Raw genomic sequence first — 18,959 nt, forward strand, 5'->3', positions numbered from 1 at the left:
TGCCAACCTGCAGCCCACGGGACACAAAAGGGCGTCTGCAAAACTCTTCCACAATCACAAATGAGAAAATTAAAACTGAGGCCAAGCAAAAGGACAAAATAGGGCATTACTTGAACAGTCTGTTTTCAGACAGTATTCTCGTACTGAGCCACAGGGTTCAGCAGATGCTGTCCTACAAAGCCTGGGAGATCCACCATCCTCTCTGCCACCCTATGTGGGAGAAGACTTTCCCCACCTGCCTAAGGATGGGGAAGAAGCGATGGGCACCCAACAAAGGCTGAGCCAGCACGGCCAGACTGTCCAGAATCGGCGTGTTGGACCACCATGTCACCAAGCCGTGAGGTTTTTAGCAGGAGAAAGACAGCGAGTTCACACTCGCTCCATGCTCTGGTCACCCACCACCAACTCTGTGTCACTTGTGAAGCTGTAAGCTTCATATTTAACGTGCCTGCCTGCTCCTCCCGGACCCCCAAAGCAATCAGGAGACTCCTCGGCTCTATCAGCTGGCAAAGATAAAACATCACGTGGGTAACCTTTAGGAAAAGGCTAAAAATAAGGCAATGGCCCCAAGGTCCCCTTCTCTTTCCGCTCAGTGATTTAAGGACTCTCGTCTCCCACTGCAACGTGTCCCTTCTCCCGCTCCTCTGCGCTCTTCCAGCTGTCGGCTGTTGAAGGGAGTTTCTGAGCGATGCTCGAGGGAGGCTTCAGGGAAGCTTTGCCTGGATTCAAGGAAATCTCCCACGAGAACCGCCACCGAGCTTTGTCCTCATGCGCTGGGACGTGTCTGGGGACAGCCACGCTCCCAAACACGAAGCAAACACAGTGCCCATCCCTTCCACACAAATAATAACCCTGGCAGCAAAAATCGAGCTATGTTAGGGTTGAGGGTTTTTTCCCCATCCCCGGGCTGCTAGAAACGACTAATTTGCAACGGAGAAGCATTCGGATGTCATTGCGGTGAGGTCCATGCTGTTATCTGGCAAGGAAAGCCGCTCTGGCTTGGCTTCCCAACAAGACAAACTGGCATTTTGTCATGGCTTGAGCCAGGCTTCAAGGAGACCGGGGCAGCCGGTGAGCTCAGGTGGGGACGTGAGCCGGTGCCTTTTCCCTTGCTCTGCTTCCAGCTTGGAGAATTAAGCTTTTGACTGCCTTGGATGTGATGCCAGCTCCTATTAAAACAGCGCCTTACCCCGATGAAAGGTCAAAGCCTTCCCTCCTCCTTCCCTAGGCTGTCACAAATATCACCCAGATGGATGACGTCCCCTCCGGGAGGAGAACGTGCAACTCCGCAGTCTCCCCCGCCGCTGCTCTCGTGACAGCTCCTGTCGGGAGCGAGGGCAGGAAAGGCAGGGCCAGCAGCAGGAGCGGGCAGCGCAGGCAGCCGCCAGCACAGCCGGCTTCCTTCCAGGCTGTTAGACTGATCCTTCTCCAAGCAGGAAAGTGTCACAACACAAAGGAGACGATGTGACAGATGGGGAGGGGACCGGCAGCGCCTGCAACCGGTGAGGCAGACGTACCGAAGCCGGCCGCCCTGCGCTCACACCGCATGGCAGCTTCCCCTTCAGCCGCCGCTGGCAGCTCTCCTCCTAACCGCGGCCGGATGGAAGCAGATGTGGCACGAGAGAGCCTGTACGAGAGCACCGAGAGGTTAAAACAAGAAAAAAAAAAAAAAAAAAAAGCATGCAGCAGCTGCTCCAGCACACAACAGCGACGAGGCTGTTCTACCGCAGCAAAGATGTTTGCATCCTAAATAACTCGGCGCAGCCCTGCCTGCTCACCGGCGTGCTGGGAAAGACCCGTCCCTGGGGGAGGACGGTGCCGCTAGCGAGATCCGAGCGCTGCAGCTCACCGAGCGTCGTTTGTCGCCATCAGCTGAACGCACCTCCCAGATGTTGCTACAAAAGGCAGGGAAGAAGCCAAATCGTTTCACCCTGCTCAATACCCTGGCAGTGCAGGTATGCCCCAACGCCCAGGGAGAGATTGAAGCTGTGGGAGAACACTGCATCTCTGAGCGGAGAGAGGAAAAAAAGCCTCAAAACCAACAAAAATAACCCTACACTGTGCTTCAAAAGCCCTTATTAACCAGTCCTGAGAAATCCTGCCGTTCCTGCGCTGCTAGATAACTACTCCCAGAGAACTGCGCTGCAAATGAGAAAGACAAGCCAGTCATCAGCTCTGCTAAACAAACAGCCAAGACTATTTCTGCTTATGCTGCTTTTAGCCCGTCAAATTAATTTTTCACATCCCCTGAAAGCGTGTACGGTGCCTTCCCCAGGCTGTGTGGTGGGGAGGCTGCTAATAAGGACGGAGCTGACTGCAGGCTCCCCAGCTGCTGCATCCCTCCTCCATCCTTTTTACGGCAGCGGGCAGGAATAACTGGCAGCCTGCGGAGGGGCTGGTGGCTCATAAAAGGGACTAACGACACTGGCAAGCGGAGCGCGGACAGATGCTGCGGCGCTTCCCTGCAAGCTCTGCCAGGACATCCCATCCTGCCGGCCTGCGGATGGAGAACATCCATCTGGCCCTGCAGATCTTGCTGCTTCAAGCCCTCACCGTCCTCACGGGCAAGAGGGTGATTTCGAACCACCCAAGCGCAGTTCTGCCCGAGCATCGCCACACCAGCTCGTATCCTGACCCAGGCTGATGCCAGAAGCGGATCAGCTGCCGACACGAGCGTTCTTTGACTCTCGAGCGTTTGCAGAGGCAGGAAGAGGCATGTATTTGGAAGGAAGCAACATCTGGGGAAAGGGGAACCAAAGACAAAAAAAAAATATTACAGATGTATTTAAGTCATTAAACAAACACCTACAGATCAAAGAGCACAGGGCAAAGGTTGCGAACTCATATGGCAAAGGCAAGCAGAGGTGGCGACGAGAGCAGGCACGAAAGGCCAAGGGGGGCATCTGTGGAAACTTTACTACTTACAGATTTTGTGTTTTCCTTTGATGGGAAACTTCACAACCATCTCCTGGGGATTAGTGCAGATAAAGACAAATGGAGACTCGGACTCCTGGCTCAGATCCGGATACTGCAAAACACAGAGACACACACAGAACAGAGTCAGAGCGATGGCCACGGGTGTGAAAAGAGCTCAGCGGTCAGGAGTAGAGAAATAGTTACTCAAGAGATGGGTTATATCTGGGCTGAAGCAGCTCAGACTAAACCAGTTGGAGAGCTTTTAATGAAAAAAAAAAAATAACACACAAAACAAACCCCAAAACAATTGCAGGTTTGGGTCTTAATCAGTGAGGCCCTTGCTAAGCCTCTTCTCATCGTGCCTCTGTCAGAGCATGCTCCCTTTTCGGATCTGCTCACCAAGCTGCTTCCCTGCATGCTCCCTAACCCTTTTCAGCCCCCTTTAGCACCGACCTGTGTTTGGCCACCTAAAAGGTGTCATTTCACACTTGGCTTAAGCCAATCTTAAGCTCTAAACCTCAACTGAAACAGCTTGGCCAACGCAACAGGAGGATGACCACAAGAAGGGTGGCCACCTCTTCTTCTGAAGCAGATGTCCCAGATACATCCCCATCTCTTCCCCACAAAGCTCAGCTCAAAGACAAGGGCTCTGGGATTTGGAGAGCGCGCACCATCCTGCTGTGGGACACGCAGCCCTTGAGATTCGTCTGCATCTGAAGGGTGAGTTGTAGAAAAAACGCTTGCAACATGCCAGGTCGATGGCTCGGAGAAGCTGGCCTGCTCTGCGCAGGGCTGGCTCCGCGCACAGAGCGATTTCATTGCGATGAAGACATGGGGGAATTTTATAGGAAGACTATAAACAGATTGTTTCTCTCATTGACCATGGGGGAAAAACACTCAGCGAGGGAAGCGCACTGAAGTCCTGTCTGGATGCAGCTCAGCCTCACTGCTGTTCAGAAATGAAATGCAAAACAGTAATAAAAAAATGTAGATACCAACCATCACTTCGGATTTTCCGTTAGCTGCAGACCTTGCGCTGACAGGCACAGAGGCGAGGGCATGCCACGAAGGTGCTCCAGCCCAGGAAACCTGGTCAAACAGCCTGCGGAAGCGGTTTTCCTTCCATGGGAAAACTGCCTTCTTTTTTTTTTTTTTGCTCCCCTGCCTTCCTCGAGCAGATCCATCAAGGCTGCTGTAGGGGACAGGATGCCAGAGCAGATGGAGCAGCGTGTCCTGGCAAATCCCCCATTTGTTACTAACAAATGACTCCTAGGCTGAGTGTTTGAAAAGCTCTCGCTGACCTGCCAAGATGAGTTTGGATTTGCCCTGGAACAGCTGGGCACGGAGAGGGGAGCAGGGAGCAACCCGCACTCCCTGCGCTGTAGCGGGGTTTGGCAGCGTTGCCAGCGGTTAGGGGAGATTTACGGAAGCCTGACACTGGGATTGGATCAACCGGGGAAAACATTTCCAGCCCTTCTCATTTTACAACAGCGTGTAAGAGCTCTTCACTGAGCAAGAGAGAGAGATGTACATGCACTTAGCTGCTCCGTACAACACCTGCACCGGGCGAGAAAGAGCCGCACTGATCTGCATCGCACGCGGATGTCCTGCTGTACCGATCTGGGGTTGGACAGGTTTCTCCCTCTTTCTTTTTTTTTTTTTTTTTTTTATTTTTGGCTGAGCCACATTACTTGACTTGCTTCCACCACTCCATGCCGATGCCAAGGATTTTCATTTCCCATCTGCAGGGAAGGAGGATCTTGGAAGGTTAGAAAGAGCCAATGCGAATATCCCCGGCCAACGCCTGGTGAGTGCAAAATGCTGGCACCGCTTTATTGCTCTCGGCATCGCGCGGGTGACTGGTGGCCCCTCCGCAGCCAGAGGACCCGACTTAACCAGCAGCTCCCACGCTAGCACGGCCTCCAAAGGCCACACCATAAAGCCGTGGGGCGTAAGCCACCCTCCAGATCTGGTCGCAGAGGTGGTCCAGCCCGCTCTGCTCCATGTGGTTCAGCCAGTGGCTTCTTCAGCCAGGTTGTGTGTCTGGGACCAGAGTGCCAGACAGGTCTTGCTGCCCTGAGTGCAGCTGCTTCCCAAATCTCCTCAGCCACCATCTCCTACGTGGACCTGGATGTCACCGTGTGTCTCTTCACGCACCTTACAGGCTTTCATCCAGGCACTGGCAGCGAAAGCAATAGCCAGGCTGGTTTCACGTGAAACCAGGATCAAACCTTCAGCTCCAAAAGCCTCCAGCTCAATCCAATCCCAAGGCCAAGGCGGATGCCACAGCTGCGACCTGGGTTTATGCTTCCACGCCGCAGCCTTTCATCTTCGCTCCCAGGGTATGTTTCTGTACGTGTGCCAAATCCGTCCGCGCCCTGCATTTTAAAAGCCTCGGTCCTTCCTCTGGCATCTCACTCCCAAGAGGCAGGGAAGGAGCCCCTCCTCGAGCAGACCTGCTACATTTAAGGCTTCCTGTTGTACCTATCCCGGAAACCTCTTATCCCATCCTGGTGAACAACAAAAGCAGAATATTCCTGCCTACCAGAGCTGAGGAAAACGCTGTAACCCTTTCCTCTGCCTAGAGGCTCCCAGGTGGAGAAGATGGGGCTGAGCCAACTCAGCCAGGCCAGGCTCCACTCTTTCCCCAGTCCCTTCTGCAAGTTGATTCAACTCGTTTCCCCCTGCAGAAATTTAGGGAGGTTTTGGGCAAAGTCAGTTTTCTATCGGGTTAACGGGCTGAACTGCTCAAAGAAGGGTCCGGTGAAGCAGGTGAACGGCTGGAGCACATAGCTGAGGACTGGTAGGAACTGAGACTCCTCTCGGAGAGCAGCAAGAGGTTAGATGTACCCGCTGCGTCTCTTGAAACCACTGCCTGCAAACTGAACGGAGACACAGCCAGATACGCTTTTGCCACACGATGCATCACTAGGACCAGGAGCACAGCCTCTCTCCAGTGCTGCCAATATTTAACCTGCTTAGAAACCACCTCCGTGGACCTCATTCCTCGAGGTCGCTGGAACTGTTACTATTCCTACCCAAAATCTCTCCCTGTTGCTATTCAGTCCCCTAAAGAGCGCTCGTTCTCGACATCACGCATGATCACCATGAGCAGCGTCTCCTGAAGACGCCTACCGACTGCATCTACACTCTTGTCATCAAGGATCAAGACAGACAACATGGCTGAATGGCGGCATTCCTCCACCTCTGCGGCTAGGACATCATACCGACCTGCCCCGCACGGAAGACGCCTCTCCTACTGGCAACGACTCAGATGACTTACGCCCTCAGAGGAGACGCTGCCACCAAGACATCAAACACATTTGTCTCCGCTACATTTTCCAAAGCTGCCCAAGTGTCTTAACAAGTAAAAAAACCTCATTTCTCAATGTTTCTGCTGTAAGAGGTCAGTCAAGTCACTCTACAATCTGCAATGCACTAAGTTTTGGAGACGGAGAACAAATTTACTCTCAAGTACTACACTCCACAGACAGCAGCCACTGCTCAGCAGCACATCAGCAAATCTGAGAGTTGTAGGAAAAGGAAAACTCCAAAAGCCACGTCTAGCATGCCAGAGAGAGAAGACAGAGCATAACCCCAGTAAAGAGGATTTGCAACAGCAATTTTTTAAATAAAAGGTCCATTTGGAGGGAAATCACAGTCCCTCTCTACAAAAGACCAAGAATCAAACCCAGCCAGGAGTCTGATGGGGGATGTTCCTCCCTCATTTTAACGACACTCAGCATTATAATCTTGAGGGTCTAAATAAGATGGGTGCCAGTACTCCAGGCTTTGACATTGCCTCCAGCGGGAAGCAGCTCAGCATTTAGGAGAAGGTGGCTAAAAAGGCCCTCTACAACAAATAAGGTCCAGAGGCCAGGTTGTCTGTCAAGAAGGAGAAAACTCATCACCCTCCTCCAATCCTGCAGATGAGCAGAAAAGCTCAAAAGAGAGGGGTTATGCAATGTAACTACAGTGTAAAAAAAATAAAAATGATTCAGCCTCCTTTCAGACCTTCTGCCATCTCGTAGCAAGCTTGCAACGAGGCAGTCGGGAGGACGGTGGGCTCCGTGGGCTGCGAACAGCCGGCACGGCTTACCAACTGCTGCTCCAGCCCACTGCTTCGCGCAGTCGAAAACCCCACGTACGCTCTCCATACGCTGGCGTCCGCGCAACCACCACCCTCCTTGCTCATCTCATCTCTGCAATTGTACCGGTCGGGCTTCAATTTGCTGCTAACAGGTTTGCAAGATCCTAGCTGTGAAGAGATTAGCAGGGGGGAAAGGAAAAAAAGCAGATCTCAAGGCAGCTTAACACACGCAGAAAGAGCTCAAGGTTAAACGTACAAGCTGGAAAAGAGAGCCGAGCGCTGGGCTCCTCCAAAAACCAGCCACCAGATTTGCCCTCTCGCTGGAGCCGGTGCTTTGAAGATACATTAAGTGGCTATCAGATGTCCCCAACAGCCACCCCAATCAAGCTGCAAGCAGGGATAATTGCTAATGAATGTTCCCTACACTTTGTTTTCACCATCCCTCGTCTCCCATCACCAGCTTGTCACCACCAGAAATAGCAGCAGGGCTGCCCAACCTCCCCGCTCCGCAGCCCACAGCAAAAGAGCAAAGGAGGGGACAAGCCAGCTCAGAGCCAGCAGAGGCACAAACCCGTCTTCTCTGACATTTGAGGGAGGGGAAAAAAAAAAAATCCTGCTAATTTCCCCCTCCCCTGCCCCCAATCTGTTAAAGTAAATATTTTTTTGCCCGATTTGGGTAAAACCTGCAGCGGGATGCGGGGGCGGTGCAGGCATTGCTGGCAACAACACGGGGTTCAGGACCCTTAGCCCAGATCCAGTTTCGGCAGGGGAAAACAAAAACCATGGAGAAGGGCTGTCCCGAGCCCCTCGATTGCTTCACCCCTCCCCGATAAGCTGCATTCGGTTGAACGCGAGCACTGTGAACTGAAGGCAGGGGAATCGAAAGAGCCGAAGGAAAACGTGCCGGGGGGGAAGTGCCAAACCATCGCTAACGAGATGAGCTCTGCTCCGGTGCATCCAAGGAAGGAACAAAGGCACCGCGTGCAACGGAGCAGCGGCTCCGCGCAGCACAAAGCCAAAATGCTCCCCAGCAGCTTCGTTAGCGACCATTCAAGAGCATCTTTTGCTCTCATTAAGGTCTCTGGACACAAAAGGAGACAAGCAAACACGGTGCAAGAGACCGAATGCTAACACTGGGTGGGAATAGCGTTTTTACACGAGCTGGCCTACAGAGCCCCGCAATGCAGCCTGAGCTCTCCTCTGCTCTTCTTGCCCATGGAGCGTGCGAGCGCACGGCCCCAGCACGTATCTCTGTTAGCCAGAGCGCGGCGAAGAATTGCACGCTGGAACCTGTAGTCCTTCAGCGGGCCGCTGCCATCCTCTCCATCTTACAGCTGCCGGTGGGTGGCCTTGGGGCACTGGCACCGAACGGTGAGGAGGTGGTTGAGATGTTCTGCAAGGTTAATAATGGAAAGGGTTGAATCATTTTCCTGGCGTGCCTCCTCGGTGAACAACAGGGGAAATACAGCTCACTCTGCCAGGCAGCGCCAGGCCAGGACACCAGCTCCAGCCTTCATTTCCCCTCTGCTCTCTAAGAGCTTCGAAATAAAAGAGGCTGAGCTGGAAAGCAAAGCTGTCTGGAAAGAATAAAAGCAAGCGGAGCCCATGTGTTGGCAAGAGAGCTCACCGTAAAATGCATTCAAAGGGGGGGGAAAAAAAAAAAGAAAAGAAAAAAGTCATCTTGGCAGAGACGGCGTCCCCTCTGAAAGAGCAGAGCTGCTGTAACCAGCAGCAGCAATAAATCAGCTTTCCTCGGCAGGCAAAAACATGCACTGGGCTCTTTCCCGGGCGTTACAAGAAGCCCCTTGGCCACGTGCAGGGGAGAGGAGCGGGATGCGAGGCATCCCCCCGGGAGCCGGGCGCAGCTTCCTTCACCCCGTTTTCTTGGTGATTTGTGGGAAAGGCGGATCCGCTCTTCTTTCACACCTCATAAGCTTCATAGCTGTCAGACTAACGTAACAGGTAATTAACCACTAAACAGCCATTTTTTCCTCTTCTCCGGAGGGAAATTGCTCGCCATCCAGCTAGAAAATGTTTCTTTAGTGGTTTACAAAGGGGAAAAGAAAGTCGGGAGTTTCTGGCGAGCGACAGGGGTGCCGCAGCCAAAGAGGTGCATTCGCAATGCCTGCAACACAGACATATGGATGCAGGAGAAATGGAGCACTCAAAAATGAGAGGGATGATGCTTATCCAGTTATGGGTGCTGCAGACTCCCCCGATACCAGTTCAGGCACCACCAGCAACAACCCCAGTTCCTGCCCACGGACATCCCGCAGAGCTGCCCGGGTACAGCTGCAGCCAAAACTGATCCAGCGCTTGAAGCTCAGTTATTGGCTCTGCGGTCCATCTGCAGGTAGGAGTTATTTAATATCAAGAGGAAAACAAAAAAAAATTCCAACCCTTCTCACAATCTGCACGACCAGCCTTCAAGAACTGCTGTGCTCAAGCGGCATCCATCCTTCTCGCTTTTCCAAGGAGAGTGGTGTTGAAGCATCGTTTCCCCGTCTGTTGTTCTAACAGCAGTAGTCTCCATCGTCTCTTTACAAGGATATTCATTTTTGGGGATCATCTAGCCAATGTCCCAACCCAGCCTTCACCCCGAAGTGCTCCAGGGCACAAAGGTGACACTTGACTGGCAACAGAAGCCTGAGCCAGGACATTCAGGTTTGCCGCTGCTTTGTGTCACTTTCTCCTGACTCAGACCTCCAGTTCTGGAAAGAGGTTGCAGAGCATCAAACGCTTCGCTTTGAGGTTCGATCTCCCTCATGATATGGTCTTACATCAAATTTTCAACTTTGAGCATCATCTTTTAAGGATCCCGGTCCCTCTGCCTTAGCACAGGCCAAGCAGGCTGTTGGCCCTTGAAAAACATAACATTTTCCTAAACAGAAACCCCAAAGCAGATCCAACTTTCTAGAAATGCCAAATTTTCTAGCCCGAGGCAGAAACATTCAGTACTGCAGCCTTGTGAACATGCACCCCAGGAACTCTACACGCTGCCCTTGGCTACAGAAGACCACATGGATGCAGAGGAGCCACTCTGCGGAGGCTAGGTTAAAAAAGGGATAAACACCGATGTTCAAACCAAATCAACAGAACGGGCAAAAAGGAAAAAAAAAAAGCAGGATCGCAAAGAAACACAAACAAAAGCCGGCAGCCAAAGTTTTGTTTGAAAGCCTGTCAGGTCTAGACTGCAACGTGTGAGGAAGGAACAGCTCGAAACCACAGCTGCTAATGGTTATGGATTTGGCAATCAAAATGTCTTTGTTAAAAAAAAAAAAAAAAAAGAAAAAAGTTAACTGCCTTACTATTGAGGTTACAAACCGCAGCCTTGATGCATTGTTGCAGTCAACATCCTCCCTGCTGTTTTTGAGAGCTTACATCTGCTGCTGGCAGATCATGTGCTGGCATAGGCTCCCTTCGCGAGGATGCGCAAGGAATTTTGCTAGCCTGCCTTCCTTTCCCCTTCTTCCCACAAGGATGCCTGTCAGTCCCTGTTCTGCCCCTCGCACGCTTAGCTGGTACGCAACCGGATCCAGACACGGCAGGCTGGGATCACCGCGGGATCCTTCCCCTGGCCAGTCGGATCCATCCGGTGGGTGTTCTCCACCTCCCAGCCTCGAGCCCGGCTCTCGTTGTGTTCTTACACCACAAGCTGTACTTTGATTCAAAGGGCAGGGGAAGCAATTAAAATGTAATAAGTAATAACAGGACTTTGAAATGTAGATTTAATATTCAAACTTGTGCTGGTGCACTCAGATTTTAAAACACTAAGCAGTCTGCCAGGGCTCCAGTCCGCAGGGAAACCTGGAGGACTCAGCGGTGCCGGCAAACACCGGACACGCTGCACCCCCCCCTGCTCTCCCTGAACCGGCATCGCAGGACCTACATCCCCCAACACCCTTCTGCAGCTCATATCCCAGCCTGAGAAAACACCCGCCCATGGTAAACCCTACGAGCAGCACGAGAAGGGCTTGAGATGTTTATAGAGTGCCTGACGACCATCAGGGGAAACTGGGTGGACTTGGAAAAATATTCGTTACTGTACTAGGCTCTGCTGAAAGAGCCATTTTCATCCTCCTGTGCCAAGGGACGGCAGAGGCAGGGCTAACCTCAGCTGCAATGCAGCCCTGCCGCCCGCGCTGTTGGATGAAAGCTGGCGAGGAGGAGGAAAGAAGCAACGGGGAGGAGGAGACGAGGGGAAACCAGGGCACCTGTTTCTGGCTCAAGCAGCTCACAGTGCCTGCACCCTGCTAGATACAGTCAGACAGCTTCAAGCAGCTTCATAAAGTCCTTTCATAAGTCAGAGCTGCAAAGGAAAGGGGTAAAAATGGCGCAGCAGGTGATGGAGATCAGCTGAACTTTGGAAAAAAAAACCCAAAACCTAACTCTGGTGAACACAGCCCTGCGCAGATGAAGCATCCGCGTCCCTGCCCTGGTTTACTTCGGCAGCCACCACTCCCCACGCTGACCCTTGCTGCTGCTCCCCAAGGAGGCGTGACGCCGGCGGCTGCTTCCAGCTATTGATTCAATCCCACCAACGTGATGGGATTTCTCACGGCCCAATGCACGGCAGAACCAGGATATGCCATCTGAGCGACCGGTCTGTTCGGGGTTATGAAACTGATGACACACCAAAGAAAGCTTAAGCAAGCGTAGTCCTCGGGCACTCGTACATCTACCGCGGTGGTTATATTCTGTAGCTGCCAGCTCCCCGTGTCATTTGGGGTCACCACCTAAATGGTGGTCATGTCTCAACCTGGTGGAGCTACAACCGGACGACAAGGGCGTGGGGCACCTGAGCAGCAGCCAGGCTCGAGGTCAATTTTATCTAACCCTTGGGTTTCAGGATTAAATAAAAACCAAACACCAAGAAGGCGGCAAGTATCAGTGACCACATCTGAAAGAAGGAAAAAAAAAAAAAAATCCCAGATCGCTGACTAGTTTGCTGAAATGGTAGCAGAGGCTAAGTCCATAGTCATCATTAATTAAGTCATATGCTTCAGCCTTGGCTTCGTTTTTTCCCTAGGGTCTAGGAAACCAGAGGAGAGGGCAAGCTAGCCTCTATCATTCGATTTCTTTGGCATGTTAATGCATTCCTAAATTAATCATCATCAAGTGACAATCTCTCCTTCATCTTAACAGACTGAGCAGTGGCCTCAGTAAACCTGCTGGCTTATGCAAGGCAGCTGGAGCCTTAGAAGAGTCTCTGATGAAAACCAAAGCCCTTCACATAAGGAAAAACTCCCCCATCTCTTACAGTCTCTAATCCAAACCAGCTGCACGCCTGCTCTGCTCCTAGAACCACGAACCTGGCGGGGGGCTTTATGCGGTGAGAAACCAAAGAGATGCATCACCCGCAGGTCCCTGCAAGCCAGACTAATGCCTAATACCACCTGATCTGGCATCAGGCTACGACGCGAAAGACAAATTCGGCTTAGGAGAACTCAGGGACCTGTAGAGTTCAAAGGCCTTTCGTCGGTTGCAATCATTAACAGCCACCTAGATTGCCGCAGAAGGAAGTATATCTGATCTAGCCTTCAAAACGCTGCTAAAAAATCATTCGTCGACAGAGGTGCAATAACTAAGCCTCGGGAACGAGAAGGCAAATATCCCGTTGGTGGGGGGCGAGCGAGGGCGCCAGGACAGCCACAGCGCCGCACGAACAAGCATTTGTCTTGCTTGGAGCCTACACTAGGAAACCTTCACTTTAGGGAGAAGGTCCTCGTAAAAAGTCTCTATGTATTTATGCTGTTCTTCGAAGTACACGTCAACGTATATGTTTGTGGTTTTCCCTCTCATTAACTTATTTCTTAGGAAAATATTACCAGCAGGCTATTGTTCCTTTATTTGGAGATAATCTAAACAGGCACCTTCTGGAGTCTAAATACAGAAAATTTCTACCCTTCTTCTTCGCTCCTGTTTGAGAATTTAAAGCCAGTCCTGTACGCTTGGCACCCAACTCTCTTTTTTTTTTTCGCTGTTATTTTCACCGGGGAGGGAAGAGGAGGGCAAGAGATTAAACACGAGTTTCCTGAGAGGGAAAGATGAAGCCTGTTTAAACGATAGTTGCAATCTCATGGCACAAAAATAGCTTAGACGTGTTCCCTTGTGCAGATTTAGGACACTAAGTGATCACCTAGAAATGAAAAATAAACACTTTACTCCCATCAAACATAATTACCCAATATTTCAACCCGAGATAATACCTACATCTAGATATCGGCATGTGTGCGCACTTGCATTCAAAGTAAGTCCAAACACACCTATCAACTACTAAAATAACAGCAGCGGAAATGTTCTTTTTCCAGTTAAAGTAATGGCCTCTTGGATCAAAGTCATTAGCAAAATGAACATGGACTTCAGAGCACATTAAAACGGCACAAATGTAAATAGTTCCCTCCTTGCTTTAGACTCTTGCCAAGCCCTGCCTGCACCATCCCATGTTTCCCCACCAAGCGCTGCTGAAGTCACCGACACCTCACGCAGGAAAAGAAAGGCAGCTCCGTGCTCTGCTCAAGGTGTCGGTGACGTCAGCCCCGGAGCAAGGAAAAGCCGCCGTCAACATTCAGATCTCAATGGGAGGAAAAAAAGTTTCCAGGTCACCTCTAGCGCCGAAAAGCATAACAAAGGGATCATTCTGGTCTCAACCAAGGCTTTTTGGGTGGCTGCCACCAAGAGAAGGAAATGAGCCCAGAACACGCTCCGAGGAGGTGTAAGATGTGCAAAGCTCAACTGGAAATACTGAGACGTAAGAGCAACGCGGAGGGATCTCCTGGCACCAGCCAACCACCCGCCCTCAGCAGGGCCGAATTCAGAAAGCAGCTTTTGCTTCAGTCCTCTGCGAACAAAGAGGGTGACGCTTGGTACCTGGGGTGGACTTTTCTACCTGATAGTAAACTTCTGCTCCTAGAGGAGCTTTGATCCAAAGATCACAGCTTTGAGCAGTAAAATTAGGTGTATATAACCTCTGACGGGGAAGGACTGCTTTACTTTCCACGTGGGAGAGAGACCCAGAGGAACGGATTTAACTAGTTCGTGCGATAAGTAGCACAACTGGGATTAGGACAACATCATCTGACATGACGCTGATTTTAATCACAAGGACATCTCTGCTCTGCTCTTCCTCTGCTCCCTGTCAGCTACTGCACACAAGATCCCTGTTCTGTCATCACTTCTCACGCGGCCCTGAAGATCTGCAAACCACTTCAACGACGTCAATCGCTCTTCAAATACTGTACGTAGGGCAGAGCCGCAAGACTGACCCCTCTGAAGGGGTTACGCAAGGCCAGGCTTACACATCCGGTAATAACGCGGACAACCGACCAGTTCCTAATAATAAAGCAAGCTCTCGGGGCAGGGACTTGGTCTGAGTCTGCTGATGCAGCATCCAGCGAAATGGGGCATCATTGCTCGGTTTTGGTTTTTTCTGAGTACAAGTGTAAAAAAAAAAAAAATTATTAAACGAGGATAATGATAGAAAAATACCAGCAGGGTGCCACTAACATCTTCATTAGCAACCTGAGAGAGGATGCAAACAGCAAGGAAAATAAATCTGCAGACGGTACTAAATAGGGAGTGAGCGACGGCATCAAAAGGCCTGAGAAATAATAGAAAAGTCACAGGAGGGACAGAGCACAGGAAGAGTCTCCCTTGCCTATGGAAAAGAATGGTCACAAGAGTCAAAACAAACTTCCGTGGCTGCTGAAAAAGGCAGGGCCACCATCAAAAGACAATGAGCAAGACAAGGAACTGTTTCATCTTTGGGTGGTGGGTATAATCTGCAAACATGGCTTGCCCTGCGCTTGTGAAATGATTTCTACCAGAAAACACGGAAGCTTCAAATAAGAGTTGGTGAGGAGGAGAGGTGTGAGTCAAAGCACAGTGCCTGAAAAGAGCTCTGCGGTGGCTTCGTCTCCGAGAGGTCTCTGCTGCTGCATCATGTTAACTTACGTGCAGATCTTTAGAAAATCCTCACTGGTTTTTTGCATGCCATAAGTGGCGAAAACACATCGCCTCCCCCTGAAGCGAGGAGGAGTCTTTGTACGCCAAGAAACGGCTGGATTACGCTGCTGACAAGTGGCTTTGGTGCTGGTTGCTGATGAACCTGGGCTGAATCATCAGTGTGAGCAACAGGGATTTCCTACTCCCAGTGAGATCCAACTCTGATTTCTGAGCTGGCGCTGCACACTTTTTTATCTTGTTAGCATTCACGATTAATTTAATCTCAGCTTCCTTCAGATGTGCTTGCTGCTCATGATAGTCCACAAACACACACATTTCCTCATAAATCAACTTCAGGAGGACACTCAGATCTCTGAATTCAATCTTATAAGCGAGGGAAATGAACGCTGCATAAAGCGACCCTGGGGAAAAAATGGACTGCTGTAAAAAGGCAACAAATTAGGAATTATAAATAGCTTGCAATTTGGGAGCAGCAAAAAGCAAGTGAGATATATACCTGCACATGCCATGGCATCGTGGCATTGAGAAGAGAGGTAAATCTCTCATCTATAGGTCTGGAAAACGCTACTCTTCCTCCAGCGTCTCTGCGGCCAAGCAGGGCCAGCAAAACGGGAAGAATTTATAGAGAGCATAGCTAATTGCGAGGCTGCTCTATGGGAAGATTAAAAACTCGTTACCTACAGCGCAATTTCCAGATTGCAAGAAGCTGTCACAGCCCTTTTACCAATGCCTGAAGAACATATCCACAAAGAGGAATTGTTAGGGAGAGAAAAGTACTTGTGAGAGACCAGGACATGTTTTTTTCACCAAGAAGGACCAGATTCTCCATTTAACCAAAATGTAAATCAGTGGATGCTACGGGGGGGGGGGGGGGGGGGGGAAAAAACAAAAAACCTACACTGGCCCCAGTGTTCTTTCCTCTTCCCTCTCCTGAGGCTCGCTCCCATACAAGGCCAAATACTCCTGCAGATTTCATTGCATTCCAGTCCCAAAGCTCCCTCTGCTGCTCATATTCCAACCTCTCCCCATTCCACCCACGACTGAGAAGAGACACAATCTCATCAGAAATAGTCTCCTCACCTCTAGTTTCCCGGCGTTTCTCTCTGCTAAAAAACTTGACAGGGTTTGGGAAACCCAGAAGAGCACTTCATGAGCTGCTGATGCCTCTCCAACTCTTCATGGCCAGTCTGGTGTGTCCTCCTCCTTTGTCCCAAGGAATCCATTTATTCCATCTCACAAGATGGTCTTGGTTCACTGTCAAGCCCTACATAGTCTGGTGATTCCCATCAGACCAAACCTGACCTGTACAAGGGACAGTGGAGTGACTAGACATGAAACGGTATCGGGAACAGCCGTGCTGTGCTTGGTACTAAGCGCAGGCTTTGTAAGTTAATAAAACGCACCCTGAGGAAAGCTGCTGCTCCAGATTTGGGGCATGGAGTCAGTCACGGCATCACAGACTCAGACCTTGGGAGGTCTCTAGTCCAACTTCCCGATCAAAGCAAGGTCGACTCTGAATTCAGGCAAGTTTGCTCATGGCTTTGTCCTGTCGGGTCTTGAAAATCTTCACAGGTGGAGACTGCACAACCCTCTGAGCAGCACCTGCTCCAGTGCCCAACTATCGTCACGGGGAATTTGTTTTCTTAAGTCACATCAAACTTCCCCTTTCAATTTATGACCCTTTGTCATGGTTTCAACTGAGATAGAGTTAATTTACTTTCCTGTAGCCAGTACAGTGCTGTGTTTTGGATTTAGTAGGAGAACAACGTTGATAACACACTGATGTTTTTAGTTGTTGCTGGGTAGTTGTAGCATCTACACTAAGTCAAGGACTTTTCAGCTTCTCACGCTCTGCCCGCTGCAGAAGCTGGGAGAGCACAGCCAGGACAGCTGACCCAGGCTGGCCAAAGAGATATTCCCTGCCATGGAACATCATGCTCTGGATATAACTTGGGAAGCCGGCTGGGTGGTGGGATCGCTGCTTGGAAACAGACTGGGCATTGGGTTGGCTTTGTTTTCCTTTTGCATGTGGTCAGCAATTGCATTTGTGCATCACGTGTTATTGTTATTATTATCATCACCATCACCACCTTCCTCTGTTATCCTATTAAACTGTCTTTATCTCAACCCATGAGGGTTTTTTTCCTTCTCCCTTGGGAGAGGAGGGGTGAGCGAGTGGCCGCATGGTGCTCAGCTGCCAGCTGGGGTTAAACCACGACACCCTTGTCTCTCATCCTCCTGCCATGTACATCAGCAAAGAGCCTGGCTCTGTCTCTCTAGACTTTCACCTTTCTCCAGTTATCAAGGTCCCCTCCTGGTCTCCACAACCTTCCCAAGGTAAGGGTGGCCTCAGAAGGACATCTGCCAGCTCTCTCAGCACATCTGGATGCACACCATCAGCACCCATGGACTTGTACGGGTTGAGATTTCTCCAGAGATTCCTGCTGCAATCCTCCTTCACTAAAGGTAGTCCCCCTCCACCTTGAACCCTGCCTCTAGGCACGAGATCTCTGGGAGATCTTGTTGGTGAAGCCTGAGGTGAAGATGATCTCAATACTTCAACCTTATCTGTGTCCCTGGTCTCCAAATCACCTGCCTCATTCAGAAAAAGGCCACTTAAACGTCCTTTGACTCCCTTGGGAGTCTTAATCCACTGTAATCTCCAGCTGTCCCTCCTTCCCTGCATGTAGGCGCTCTGGATGTCTTCTCTACAGGGTCTCCATGAAGACTCTGTGGCTCTCCTGTCCACTCTCCCTGGTGGAACTCCTTCTCCTGGTGACTCAGTGCCCCAAGCAGAGCACAGCTCTCACCAGTGAGGCCACTGTGACCTCCAGCTCCAGGAAGAACCACCAGGCAGTCCCAGCAGCTACAGACCAAGATGCCTCTGCTTGGGCCAAGCTACCCTCTCTTATACCAGAGCAGTTGATCCCGCTGGTACCACAGGGCCAGGGACAAGGTCCCATGGCACGTCACCACCACTGCTGCAGAGTCTTCCACATTTCCACGCTGTCTTGAGTTTCCAGGTCCCTTCACGTCCCCTGCCACACAAATCGCTGCAATAACTCCAAAGTCTCTGCTGGCTGCGCTCAGGGAATCGTTTGCTGCACTCCAAAAGCGGCCAAACGGGTACTTGACCCTTCCTCATCCAGAGTCCTCCCTGAGGAAGGAGGGAAGCTCCTCCCCGGGAAGATCAGCATAGTTATACCCAGAGGTAGCAAAAAAATCACTGCTTGGCTGGGCAAAACTTGGAGCAACTATTTCTATTACAACCCCATGTTTCTTTAAGAGAAACAATCAGCGCTATAGAAGCCACATCCAGGTAAGATGTAAGCTCCTGAGTTTGCCAAATGAGGATGAAAACCAGAAATGCGTTGTAGGTTCCTGTCTTCCACAGTCCAGCACAGCCACAGCGTCCCGGTGCACATCCGCTTGTGCAGCAAGGGAAGCAACAGCTGCCACGAGCCCTTGCAGCGCGGTCTCGCAAGCTAGCATTGGTTTAATTAAACAGGCGTGAGTCCTTATTGAAAAGAGTTTCAGAGTACATGAGAAACTAATTTCAATCAAACTACCTCACTGCCAGAGAGGCTGACAATGGATTTAGTCTGCTGAAGTGCATTTGCTCGGTACATTCGCTTTCTAGCCATACAAGACTGCGTAGTAGTTGTGTCTTCTCTCAACACAGTCTGAAAACTCCATTCAATGTCTCCTCTCGAGCATCTCACAGAGGCGAGTTACACTACTTTAAAAGTTTACTGGCTAATACAAGCTCGTAAAGGTTTATTTGCTGTACTCACCTGCTCATTAAATTGCTCTTGCGATAAACAATCGGTCACGTCCACACAGCCCAGGAGGCAGCCGGAGGGATAATCGCTTGGAAATTCCACATCTGCATTGAAAGAAATATCTCTTAAGGGGTCCCACATCCCCACACACATAACTGGGGTCTTTTAACCCCCAGGTACCTTTCCCTCCCACCACGCACTTCTGC

The 18,959-nt window shown here is 50.7% G+C and overlaps 1 protein-coding gene across 1 annotated transcript in view; it reads right to left on the reverse strand.

Moving 5' to 3' along the window:
• TRIP4 (thyroid hormone receptor interactor 4) overlaps nucleotides 1-18,959 on the reverse strand; it is a 32,566-nt gene that overhangs the window by 1,989 nt on the left and 11,618 nt on the right. Inside the window, exons 11-12 of the mRNA XM_054837021.1 lie at nucleotides 18,766-18,857; nucleotides 2,926-3,028 (exon numbers count right to left, since the gene is read on the reverse strand). Of these exons, the coding sequence (XP_054692996.1) occupies nucleotides 2,926-3,028; nucleotides 18,766-18,857 (195 nt within the window). The remainder of the gene's footprint in view (nucleotides 1-2,925; nucleotides 3,029-18,765; nucleotides 18,858-18,959) is intronic.

Source organism: Grus americana, chromosome 10 (genome assembly GCF_028858705.1).
Source record: "Grus americana isolate bGruAme1 chromosome 10, bGruAme1.mat, whole genome shotgun sequence".
Taxonomy (NCBI): domain Eukaryota; kingdom Metazoa; phylum Chordata; class Aves; order Gruiformes; family Gruidae; genus Grus; species Grus americana.